The 13,709-nt window shown below is 33.6% G+C and overlaps 1 protein-coding gene across 1 annotated transcript; it reads right to left on the bottom strand.

The window, feature by feature from the left end:
* Nucleotides 1-532: 532 nt before the first annotated feature.
* On the bottom strand, nt 533-12,504 carry LOC146737901 (uncharacterized). Its single transcript, XM_085504597.1, has 13 exons — nt 11,938-12,504; nt 11,652-11,781; nt 11,337-11,470; nt 10,702-10,845; nt 10,301-10,400; nt 7,892-8,045; nt 7,404-7,479; nt 5,063-5,232; nt 4,263-4,354; nt 3,781-3,862; nt 3,507-3,553; nt 2,061-2,276; nt 533-906 (listed from the first exon to the last, which is right to left on the bottom strand). Exons 1-13 carry the CDS (start codon nt 12,502-12,504, stop codon nt 533-535), a joined length of 2,286 nt encoding a protein of 761 aa, XP_085360723.1.
* Between the last annotated feature and the right edge of the window lie 1,205 nt (nt 12,505-13,709).

Below are 13,709 nucleotides of genomic sequence, written 5' to 3'. Positions count from 1 at the left end.
ATAATCAGTCTGTGTGTCAGTCTCCGAAGTTGTATAATCAGTTTGTGTGTCTGTCTCCAAGGTCGCATAATCAGTCTGTGTGTCAGTCTCCAAAGTCATGTAATCAGTCTGTGTCTCAGTCTCCAGAGTTGTGCAATCAGTCTGTGTGTTAGTCTCCATGGTCGCGTAATCAGTCTGTGTGTCAGTCTCCAAAGTCGTGTAATTAGTCTGTGTGTCTTCAGGCATACATGGCACTTCTCTGACACTTGTACACATGTGGCTGACTGATGTCATTATATCATCATTTGTTATCTGGTTTAAAGTATTGTGAATACTGATGTTTGAACAGTGTGTTATCTGCGTTTCCTCAAGTCGGGAATCAATACAATCTTTTATTGATGTTAATAACTTTGTACATAATGATCCATTCATAGCTGATCTAAGTGCTAATGGAAACATAGAAAATGCCTTGGTAAGAAAATCCCTGTGCTGACAATATGATTCCAATATAAATCCTTGCTTCATACATTCGTTAACAAAAATGTTTGAAAGTTCAGCAGGATTGTAATCTGGAAAATACCAAGGTGTACGAAAACCTTCTTCTTAATCCAGGATTGGAGTTAAGAAAAATTTCCATTTGCTGAGTGTAACCACTCAAAATTATGATTGGAAATGACCCACTATATGTCGGGATATCATTATTCATGTATTTCATTAGGGTATTTATGGCATCTACCCCAAAATCATTGACACTTCTAGCCTTGAAAAGTGTGTAGGCTTCATCTATAAACAGTATACCACCTTTGGCACTGTGGATAACCTTGTTTGTTTTTTCCTCTGATTGCCCAATATGCGCCCCTACCAAGTCGTCTCTCTGGACTTCAATGGTTATGTTCTTATCAATTATTCCTGCTAAGTTGAGGCAACCTATTAACAAATACATAACTCCATGTCAAAGATTACAGAGTTTATGAGTATTGAAATTGCTAAATTGAATTAGACACAGTTCTGAAATTTAGGAAAAAATGAAAAGACATTTGCATTGGTAAATAAATTAAAAAAAATTGATTGAAAACTACGTATGAATTTTGAAACAAACATTTAAAAAAAAAGTCATTAGGCCTCAAGACAAAATGTTGTTAAACTTTTCACCACTAGAATTTCTTGCCTAAATATTTCTGCACTTTTTTTTTAATTTCTTCTGGAAATGAACCCTTATTTTAGAGCCAACAGACAATATTTGGCTATTTTTGTCACAATCTTTTAAAGGAAAGTGCAGACTATAAACGGGACTATTTTATAAATTTGTGATGAAAAAAGGAAACTGGAGGTGAAAAGGTTAACCCACAAAAATGTACATGTAGTTTAGTTCTGCCTATTAAAAAACATATCAACTTCATCAAACAAATTGTTCACAACTTAATATTATGTACACCGCAAACACCAAAGCAATGTTATTCACTAGATTTTATTGTGGATCATACTTCAAAAAAATTCATGGAAAAGTCATGTCATGAAAAAGATCTTTTTCTTATGTGAAAAGTGATGTCCTTTTGACTATAATAAAAATTGTTTTTAGGTTCATTAAATTGCAATAGCCGTTATAAAGTTAACTGAAAACAATTTAAGCTCAATTTAAAAAAAAAAAAAAATCTTGGAGTGTCATTGAACCTTTAGTTCTGTGTTATAAACAGCGCCATCAATGACCAAATATTGAAATCATTCATTTTTATTGCAAGATCTTATATACTTTTTCGAAAACAAATAAAAAAAATATTTATTTTAGGATTTTAGTACAAATGGAATGACTGAAGCACATTTCATCTGTTACATCATTCATCATTCTGTTAGCAGTTAGCATATTTATAGTGTAAGCTAGTTTGCCTCTAATACATTTTTCAATTAAATTAGTTGAATGTTGAAATTGTTTCTATCTTGAGAAACAAATAATTAACATGGTAACATGGTTTTATTTGTTGCCACTGAAAATATGTCATGTTTTATGGCTTAATTTTATTTTGCAACTAAGTTAGGCAAAATTGCAATTATAAATGAATTAATTGATGAAAAGTCATAATTACCTGCCAACTTTCTTGCTACTGTGGTCTTACATGTGCCAGGGCCACCCAAAAACAAAAAGTTCATAGGTTCCTCCCTTGGATTACCACCAACAGCCTTTCGTAACAGATTTAAAGAATGTCTTCTTATTATTGACTTTATGGATCTCTTTATTGATTCCAACCCAATAATATCCTTCAATGTTTCATCAACTGCATCAAAAACTTCTTGAGTTTTCACTGTGTAAAATATAATTAATTGTGATGCACATAGTTTAAGACAATTTGATTTGTTATTGTTCTCTATTATTTTGTCATACATGATAATAGCAAATTGATCTATTAAAGCATTCATGAGACACAAATGCCCAAAATTGTTGCCTGTTTTGGCAAAAATTCAAGATTCAAATTCAAGGTGGAAAATCTGATCCGAATTGTTAGTTTGCTGTCTGAAGAAGACAAACATGGCAAATTTCAAAATAATTGGATTAATGTGGCATATAAAAAATATTTCTTGTTTAGAAGAAATCAAAGATGGCTCCCAAACTATGTGACCAATCACACAGACCTTTTTAAAAAGCATTATACATAGATGCGAAAAAAACTACCGGTACCGGTAATCTCAGATCAATGTGTTCCAAGTGTTTTTTGCCATCTTTCCAGGAAAAAAACAAAACTGAAAGGGTTACATGACTAACTAATGTTTGTTTGATGTTGCCATGGCAGCAACTGGCCAGGGATTTTTTTTTCAGATTTTACCACTAAACTAAAGGGAGAGTATGAAAGAACTAACCAAGTCAACAAAATCGGCCCTGGCAAAAAAATAATGTGTACTGGTGAAAATTCACACTATTTTCTCAGAAGAATAATTACGTGAAGACACTGGAAATCACACACACTGACAGACAAAAGTGACTTCAAGGGCAATCCTAGCAGAGTTGATTACCAATAATGATACCACTAAAAATTCAAAATGCCTTGACCCTCAGAACGGGTTCAAAATAACCACTTCCTGTATAACTTCACTCCAAAATAGCTACCAAACCAGTTAAAAATTTGAAAGTTAGGTGCACCAGTACTCATAGTCCTCAATGTGCTTGAGAAGGTTCAAAGTTAATGCACAATAGTGTTCAAGTTCTAGGGTTACAAAAAACTGTGGAAGAAGAAAAATAATTGTGTTCAAACAGACACTAATAAACTGAACCGCCCTTTCTAGATCTCAACCAACATACATCTAACTGATTAGAACTAGTTTTCAAGGCTACTCCTCTTCATTATGTCATGACAATTTGGGCTATCAATGAAAAACAATTTACAACATGCTGTTTTCATGGCAACCAGATTTCTCTCTATAACAAATTTGGTGAATTGGTTCACAATCTCTCCTGAGAATCAATAACTCTTTGAGTAATCCTGCTTGCATACTTTTTTTATTACTAAATTATTAAATGAGAAAGATTATACACTTACAACCAGTTCGTGATATCCATGACTCAGATGCTACTTTCAACTTCAACCTACCGGTAAATAGAATTTTTTTATTTGGATTTCTAATAATTGATGATAATGATTAATCAAGAAGTATTATCATCAGTTATATAACATTGTCACAAAGTGAACCATGCTCACAATTAGTACCAATGTAAAGTATTGAAATTGGTGAGGGCTAGAAAATGCAATATTGAAAATGAAGTCGAAGATGACAGACATTAATAAATTAACCATCTTAATAAGTGTACCTCACCTTTCTAAGGCAATTTTCAATGCCTCAAGATCGACAACTGGTTCAGCATTGAATACATTATTCAAAGCATAAAATGCAGCTAGTGTTTTAAGTTAAGGTTAAAGACATTCTTAATGAGACATAATTGTAAATTTGAACTATGGTTGACCTTGGCATGACCTTAAGGGTAATATTTTGGTCTGTTAAATACACTGAGAATCAGAATGAATAAATTGTGATAGTAATAATCCTTGTAAGAACGTTGCAAATAGGCTGCAATTATGATCACAATCCTGTGTGATTCGTACTAACAAAACTGTATATAAATCTCTAGTAATGTCACCAGTATACTTAACAGCCTATAGAGATAATATTTATAATAGCTGCAGGGCGGTGAGGGTACATGAATTTCATTGTTGTTGGTATCTATGCCATTTAGATATTATTGGGATAAATTTGAACACAAGATGCTCTGGGCTTAATGCCCAAGATAAAAAGGATATCTATTGAATCATTACAATTGCCACCTTGGAGATACTTCCACAGCTCACCTGTCATTGTGAAAACACTTATTTTTGAATCATCATACATAATCCTAGAAAAACATCCAAAACAAAAATGTATTAATTATTTACTTCATGTATTAATACATGCATATAACATCAAGGGCTGATATCTCTCTGCTATAGTGTGGGAGATCTCACATTAGGACATTGATATCACATTTACAGTACCCTATGAGCCAATTAATGCACAAATATATCATAGAATGTTAAATTTCAATATTAATTATGCAGGCAGCAAAATAATTATCACAATCTTCAACTTTAAGTTCTCATTTTATATGTTGCTCTTGCTAAACATTCAAGAGCTATTAACTGACACTGATGATTCTGATTAGATTTTCTTTCACAATGTATTCAATGATCTTTACTGCATAATTTTAAAAATAGTCAATTCAAAAAGTCTGTTAAATATTTATTATAATTTTGTATTTATTTGATGATTGTTATTTGTTACACACAAATGTTAATTTTACAGGCAAATGTATTATTCATAGACATGGGGGTACCCAGAGGTTTCCCTGGTTGTTGAAATAAAAGAAAATATATAATAATAACAGATCCCCATGATGAAACACTCTGCTGAATTAACTCATCAAAACAATTTCAATACTTAAATGTCAGCTTTCTGACATTGTATCCTGTTTGTTACAAGAAACATTATTTACATACTATTTCACTGTAATTATCGATCAAAAGTGTTATATAGCAAAACCAGATACAAATTAATTATTACATACCATTCTGACATATTTCTTTTTGTTAATACAAAATAATGGTTCCTTATTTCTGAATGAACAACTGCAGCAACTAAATGCAAATTAGTTGTTGAATAGTGTGCCATGAAGTTCATAGGACTTTCCAAATCTTCACATGGTAGCTCTTGTGGTACACATACAGAGCTGTTATTCTAGATTAATGAAAAATTGTATAATATTAAAATAAGGTCATAAAATCCTGCAGAGACCTAATTCACTTCTGTCACTACTTTTAATTTAGTTTCCAACATGTCAGGACAGCCTGTTTTGTTTTACAGATATAACCATTACGAGTACTGTCTATATACATCATTAACTGACGTTTTCTCATGTTTTTTTTTCCCAGAACATGTATCTAGTTTAATTGAAACATGACAAGTGGGATGATATGTCAGAAGAACAGACATTTCACACACACCAACATACTCATACAAAGAGTAAAAGGGAATACAAGCTATCTGATAAGCACATTGTGGTAACGAATTCAGCTAATGCATAAATAAATCAAAGAAAGCTTAGAAAGTCCTCATGTGTGCTGAGAGTATTGGAGACACATTAAAAAATTAATTCAAAATTACTTGTACTTAAAAAATTGAAGCTGAAAACTAATTATGCAAATCAGGTAATTAATAAGAACAGACTTGCCGGTCACTGGTAGCATAGTGGTTGTTGCACCAGACTCATGATCGGTAGACCCAAGATCAAATCCTAACTTAGGCTGAACATGAAAGGGTCGACCCCTACCCTGGGTGAGTGTGCCACAGACTCAATGGGCAAGTCAATTCCACTGGCCGCGATTCATTCACTAACGAATGCGACTTTGGGGGAACCTTGGTTAAGGTCCACAGGTGCTTGTGTCGACCGGGCCTGGTTGACACCAGGATAGCGCATTACAAATTGCCATTTGACAGAGAGATGGCCACACAGCCCTGTTGAGTAGTCCCAAACATGAATATGACTTCTGTGGCAAAATGCACTAAATATGTGTCGTCACTAGCACTTGCAATGTGCACATACAGAAAAAAAGTCAGGAGAGACAACAGTGACACTCAATGTCCGGAACTGTCGCCTGGCACAAAAAAAAATATTTAAAAAAAAAAAGAACAGACTTGAGTGTAAAACTATTAAGGTCTGCAAAATTTAACAGACCACCTATGTACCAAGTTTCATTAAAATATGATTAGAACAAAACAATTATGAATTATTACACTAATTTGAAATTGTCATCAGTACTATTGTTTAATTATGTAAATTAGGTGATTAATATGCATAAATATTTACCACAACTAATTGAGTCTCTGCATATAGTCCTAGATTTATTGAAATCTGATGATTATTACTCAAGAGATCAGTGGAAAAGCTGAAAATTAACTAATTATGCAAATTAGATAATTAATATGTATCTATTAATGAGTATGTACCTATGTACCATGTTTCATTAAAATGTGATGATAAGTACTTGAGATATCTGTGGAGAAGTCATAAATTGATAATCATTATGCAAATTAGGTAATTAATATGCACATTAATATGATCTTTACCCAAAGTATTCAAATCTGCACATTAGTTCAGAGCATCTAGGTACCAAATCCCATTAAAATACAATGAGTGGTGCTTTAGATATGAGTTAAACAGACGGACAAACACACACATACATGTCACACTAACTGCAAAGACTGTGTGCTTCGCACATGGGAGTCAAAAATTGATGATATTCCAGAATTGCATGTATAACAAGCAGCCTCGTGGCTGAAATAGCTCCACTGTTAGCAATGCACATTTCAGTTAAAGCATTGAAGGATATCTTTAGAAAATGAACAAATCTGAAAGAAGTTCATCAGAGTACCTACATGTATAACATCAAAGCAATCGGACTTGTGGTTTTTAACAAGAATTCAAAAATATCAATTTTTAACAAAAATATTCATCAACATTAGAGAATTAAAGATATCATGAAATGAACAAATCAAAGGTCTGTCAAAGGTACATATACACCAAGTATCAAAGCAATATAAAAATGTAACTTTCAAAAAGAAGTCGAAAAATTTAAAAATTTAAAAAGTTGACGACGTATAATCGCTCATATGATAAGCTCCACTTGATAAAATTGAGCAAAGCTAATAAAATTGACTTTTTGATTGTTTAAATTATCCTCTCTATCCAATAACATATCTAATTTTTTGGGATGTGTGTGCCTTTGTTTTTATACCTCAAGATCAATCATTCACAAGACACCTTCTAATATTGATCAAAATATTCATAATGCCAATATAGTTAATCAATATAGTTGTAATGAACTGAGTATCATAAATATCAATATTACCTTTCCAGAAGTTGCTTGACGTTCAATTATAACACAAAATAACCAAGGACATTCAGTCCAAAAATCATCAATGAATCTGAAATAAATATAATATGCTTTAATTAATTAATTAATTAATTATTAAAATTAAAATCATCATCAATAAGTACAATTTAAAGAGTCTGATTAAAATAAATTTAAGATTAAAGCCAATGTAAACAAGCTGCCTGTCAGATAATATGGTACAAATGTACAAGTGAACAGACAGAGCATCTAGGCATCCAGTTCATCCAAAAACCATCATGTTATTCTTGACGTTTCTGTGGAACAGACAAACAGACACACATACAGACACACTATATGCATAACTGCAATGACTCACAATGTGTGCTTCTTCATGAGAGTCAAATATGACAATGACACAAATGGAGACAATGGGAGTGAGATATATCTAGTAATTATTGGAAAATAAATAGCCTCAATTATGTAATCAACAGATACCTTCGGACACTGCAACAGAATTCTTCTTAAAATCTTCTTGTACATGATTTGCCATATCAGAAAATGTATAAAATTTTCTCTTTGTCAAAACAGCATTAAGCAAACTAGGTAGTGATGGAAGCATTCCTTCAAATACAAATGGAATATGGCAAGAAAACCAGGGTGGTGATTTAGGTTAAGGATTATATATTGCAAGCTAATTCAGCATTAATACATTATGCATGTGATAGTGTAATGCATGTGATTTTACCTGTGTAACAACCTTAAAAGTTCCCCAACCCGACATAATGATTGTTAACACACACTCTAAAATAAGATTGATTTATTAACAGCTATATCAACCATTGTCCATGGCATAACTTTATAGGGTAATAATAATGTTACATTTGAACAATAGCTCAGCAGTTATAATGCATAATTTGAATATAGCTAAAAATTTATTCTATGAAAACAAATACTAAATTAAAGCTGCAAGCAGCATTGGTGGGGTCCAAGCAGAATTATCAGAAAAGTTATCTGCAGATACTCATTGAAATGGCGTGTTGATACCAATATAATAGCACAGGATTCATCTTCCTAACTGCAACAGTGCTTGAGGCTTAACAGAAGCCCCAACCCCATGGGCGCCCAGCCACAGAACTAACCATGTGCCATTCAGTTGGGAAAATGTATCTATGATCAGACATGTTATATAAAAAATCGGCATTGAAGTATCAATGAGAAAGAAATGCCTAAACTGTTGGTAATTTTTGTTAATAATACAAAATGGTGGCCAAACCAATTGACCAATCAGTTTTTGGGGCTCAAAATTGAAAGAGCTAGGCATGTAGATGGATTGTGCCAAATTTCATGTCAATCGGTCTGCAACTTTATGATAAGAAGTTTTTCAAAGGATTTAGCCTTGTTTTTGAAAAAAAAAATAGCGACAAAAGTCATGTGACCTCTTATGTTCTTGAACCTCATTAAAGATGGGCATGGGTTACAGAAGCAACACAACAATTTGGACTTCTAGACCGCCAGAAAGTGGTCAAAATGGCCGTTTTCGGTTTTAACTAATTCCAAGATGGTGGGCAAACCACGTCACTGATCGAAAATATAATGTGTTTCTCATATGCAGCTATGATCAGACATGTTATACGCTAAATACCCAGTTAATCGTTGAAGCACCATTGAGAAACAAATGCCGACATTTTTAGTTCCTTTTGTTTAAAATCCAAAATGGCGGCCAAACCACATGACTGATCTGACATTTTTTTGGGTTTTTTGAAAGACTTCAATATAGAGATGCCAGGCAGAAATCTAGAAGATAATCACATAAGTGTGACATGAGTAAAAAACTACTTCCTCTTTAGAAGAAATCCAAAATGGCGGCCAAACTTAAATGTGCTTCATATATACAAGCTAAATAATATACATGAGAGCATTTTACTTGATGGTTTAAAAGAAGAAGATTTTCAAGTGATTTTTGCTGTTTTTAGGAGAAAAAAGATGGCGGAAAAAGTCACAAGACTGCTTAAGTTTTTATTGCTTGGATGTATTGCACATGAGTTGTACCATACGCCATAAAAATCTAACAGCCTAGACCCTCAGAAAGTGGTCAAATAGCCACTTTTGGCTTTAATAATTTCAATCCAATATGGCTGCCGAACCATTTGACCAATCAAAATTCTAAAAGTTAGGTGCACCAGTTCATATTAAGGACTATCAGCACAGAGCATTTCAGACCATTCCGTTCAGCCGTTTTCTCAAACGAGCTGACAAAAAAACATGAGGGAAAGCAGAAAAACAAAAAAATTCCAGCAATAAAAAAAAAGGGTTCAAGCCCAGAAAGGGCTTGGTCACCTAACAACAAACCATTTAGGTTTGTTTATAGTAATATAGTTGAAACATCAACATGTCAGAAGTATGGATCCAGAAGCTGATGCTTGAATAAGATGATTTTTTATCATTAAAATGGTTGACATTTAGTCATCTTTTATCTGATCATCAAATGAGTACTTTTTCATACTGAGAGATATTGCCCTGCATTAATTGAAACAAAATAGCCACTGGTCGGCCATTTTGAATACATCTGTATATCTATGACCAGATGCATAATGAATATATAAAATTTCGACATAATAGCAAAAGCAGGTCTGAGATATGGCACTAGAACCACATTCATTAAATATAAATGGTTGCCAGTCAGTCATTTTGAATCTGATTGTGAAAAAATTGATGTGCATTAGTATAATAATGCATAATATGTATGTTGTATGTGTGAAGTTTGAATGTAATTGGCCTAGGCATATCTAAGATATAGATCTGAATGCACACATGCACAGAGGTTCATCCATACATTGTGTAAGTCCCTGTTTTCAAACTGCATCTGAACGTGGACTAATAAGTACTCTCTACACACAGAGCAGAAAGGATATATTGATTCATATGTTCAATTACACCATCTTCAGAACCTGGACATAACCACAACCTGCTTCTTTTACCAACAAACACAGTATGAATCACCTCTTTAATAACCTGTAAAATAGATAAATTTTATGTTATAATTTAATTGTTTAGTGACTAATTGTTAATTAATACATAAATACATACTGAAGGCACTAAAGTGTAGGTTAGCAATTGAAAAATAACACAACACTTATATGGGATTGTTATCTATTAGAAATGGGATAATTATAATGGTTAATAAATCATCCCCAAATCTTGCAAACATGTATTAAAGAATGCAATCTAGATAATTATATACAACATTTGTGAAACAACTCATTTACACATATGCTATGCTATAAAATATCAACCACACATAATAATAACATACCTCACTTTCTCTACTCATGACATCAAGAAGTCTACCAAAAACTTCATCAAAATCCTGATTATCATTAACATTCAATTTGTCTAACAAAGAATCCAATGCATATTTAAAACAGGTACTATCCATTTCCCCTCTGAGTGACATGACCTAAAATACATATTAATTCATAAGTAAATCATGAGCAGATCCATTACAGCATCTTTGTAGGTAGTAATTATTATACATGTAGATCAATTGCATAAAAAGGAAAGTACATGCAGCTGGCATATAAAATGTTTCAAAAAAGTTTATATAGATCATGGAGGTAGATCTACTATGTTGATTAAAATTAACTACAAATTTGTGATTACTATTATAATAGCTCCTTGAGTTGCACTAAGTAATCTGACTCACAGTATTGAAGTATATAATACTAACAGAAATATAAAAACAAAAACAAAAAATAATTACATTGCATAGTCCCTGTTAGTTATCAATAATATAAATTAAAAAAACTTTGATAATCGTTTCTCAAGATGTCAGTGGGACAGACTAACTAACAGTAAAGACTCCCATAGTTTGCCTCACACACAAGAGTCAAAAATCAATGTTTTCCTCCAGCTCCAATGGCAGAATTATGATCACAAAATAACACTCACCGCAATCAGTGATGAAATGACTGGTTTAGTATCCAAATCACTTGTATCGCAAATGATGTTCATGAAGTTTGGTATACACTGCAGAATTGTTATGACTGTGTTTAACGTACAGTTGTTATTTATATTTAGCATACCTATAGTGTGATATGTATATAATTTATAAAATGGTTAGACAGGGAACATTTAATGCAATCATAACTGTAATCATACTGAAAAAACATGATATCTAACCATCATGCCAATATTACCGGCAATAAAAGTTAACTGATGTCAAAAACTTAAGTGCTAACATGAAATAAAAAAAAATATACATACCATATTTTGGCAACAACTCATCAGATATACAAATATCTCTAAATGTTTGTTGGTGTGTTGGAAAATGTGCAGTAACACTGGCGAAGCTTATTATTTCTTTTGGTTTCACAGATGTACCACTCACACCTGCCTCATTTGTATTTGTGTCAGAATCAGTATCAATTACAGTTTCTGTTAGTTCACACGTAACAGTTGTTCTAGTACCGGTACATCCATTTTCAATATCATCATTGTCATCAACACCATCATTGTCATCAATTCCATCAACTCCATCATTGTCATCAACTCCATCATTGTCATCAACTCCATCATTATCATCAACACTATCATTGTTAATGAAATCATTTAATATCACTGAAGGGGGGATTGGTGATGTTAACATTATATACACAGTTTTACATGAAGATTTGATTGACCATACCCCCTGTGCACTGTACGTGAATATGTTGGAACTTATACGCTTGGAGACAATACGGTCACCTCTTTGCTTGTAGTCTACATAAATAAATTTATCTGTATAACCAAGCTGATCAAGCAAAACATCAGAAATTTCTTGAGTAACTTTGATTTCATCCCATGATTGCTCAAAACAAAAATCAGCTGACAAAACAGGTCTTCCTGACCATGAGGATTTATTCTTATTCAAAACTTCTCTTATAAGAGGTAACACACTTATTTTTAAGTTTAGTTTTTTCCTTTTCTTAGTGGGTCCATCATTCCCTTGAAAACTTCTCCGACATGCCCTTCTACTTGATGATACTGTTGGTGCCACTTGCCTACTGAAGACATTCTGTACTGCACGCTGTATATCTGGGCTTCTTAAATTCTGTATGACAGTTTCCTGACTAGCCATTTCTAGAATGAGACACATCAATGAATTAACGAACATACAGATTTAACCTAAGCTACAGTCATTTGCACACCTCTTGAAACAGCTGACTCTTTATGCAAGTTGTTTGATAAGATGATGATGAGCATATTTTTAAACTTAACTTTTTCTATTTAGTCATCCATGCAGAATCTTGAGTTCATGGGCATGTCCCATGGTTGCCATGTTACAAGTTTGCAACAGAAAGGAGGTTGATTTTAAACTAGGTGTCTGTGAGCTTGTTTGTATCAGATTTTGAATATAAGTTAAATATAACATGCTTGTATGTTGTTCCAAAAAATATATAAAGGCATGGTACAGACACCGTCATCGTTCCCCGTGGACAGAAAATTATGCAGACACGATCTGGATTAACAGTAATCTGGTGGCGGCAACGCACATACATCAAAGCGAGTAAACACCGTGCAGCGTCCATCTCTCATGGACTAACTATGCCTACTTTAGGTAATTTTTTTATTATCCAAGAAACGTCCCTAGCCCGAGACATAGCGAAACACGCAAATGCTTAGAAATATAATCTTGGGCGAGTTGGTTTGATGCGGGTTGGCATTGGTGCGAGTTAGCATTGGTGCGAGTTGGTCTGGTGCGAGTTGGTTTTGGTGCGAGTTGGATCGAAATCTGCATGGTTTGTTTAACTCTCGGTCAACTGTGTGCCACGCTTGTTTGACAATATCGCCGATTGTCATCATTGTAGACCCAATTATTTTCATGCCATGAGCTGAAATCGCGAGTATGTATCTGTCCCATCAAAAGCTATATGACAATTGTAATCATTAAAGAACTGGAAATTCGTTAAAAACTTACTTTGTTTGTCAAACAGGCAGTATACAATTCGGCCACAATCCAAAAACATGCGCCAAACGACACAGAAAAACATATAACAGCGCCCTCGTACGTTCGTTCTGGTGCGATTGCCGTCCCGGAAGTAAGAATATCATATCCTCGGGGGCGGAGCTACGTCACAAGACGTTCTACGTTGCTAAGACGCGCACCACTGTACATGCATTTCTATGGGCTCTTTTCGCGCTGCTGTGGAATGCCGGTCGAGCCGGTGAAAATTCGAGAAAACAACACAAACTCAACTTTGAAGTAATCCTGAACAACTAAATTTAGATATGTTACACACGTAGGGCTAATCGTGTTATACTGTTCAGGGGAGTCTCAACCAT

This window comes from Saccoglossus kowalevskii, chromosome 10 (assembly GCF_978046115.1).
Source record: "Saccoglossus kowalevskii chromosome 10, keSacKowa6.1, whole genome shotgun sequence".
Classification (NCBI taxonomy): domain Eukaryota; kingdom Metazoa; phylum Hemichordata; class Enteropneusta; family Harrimaniidae; genus Saccoglossus; species Saccoglossus kowalevskii.
The sequence above is the reverse complement of the archived record's forward strand: the minus strand, read 5'-3'. Positions and strand labels throughout refer to the sequence as shown.

What these genes read in the sequence shown, in the direction of transcription:
- LOC146737901 (XM_085504597.1), bottom strand. Translation starts at nt 12,504, where the DNA reads ATGGCTAGTCAGGAAACTGTCATACAGAATTTAAGAAGCCCAGATATA. An exon ending in AAGAAGAATTCTGTTGCAGT is followed by an intron (nt 7,480 to 7,891) that starts GTCCGAAGGTAT and finishes TATTTATTTCAG; the next exon opens with ATTCATTGATGATTTTTGGA. An exon ending in AAAAGAAATATGTCAGAATG is followed by an intron (nt 4,355 to 5,062) that starts GTATGTAATAAT and finishes ATGTTTTTCTAG; the next exon opens with GATTATGTATGATGATTCAA.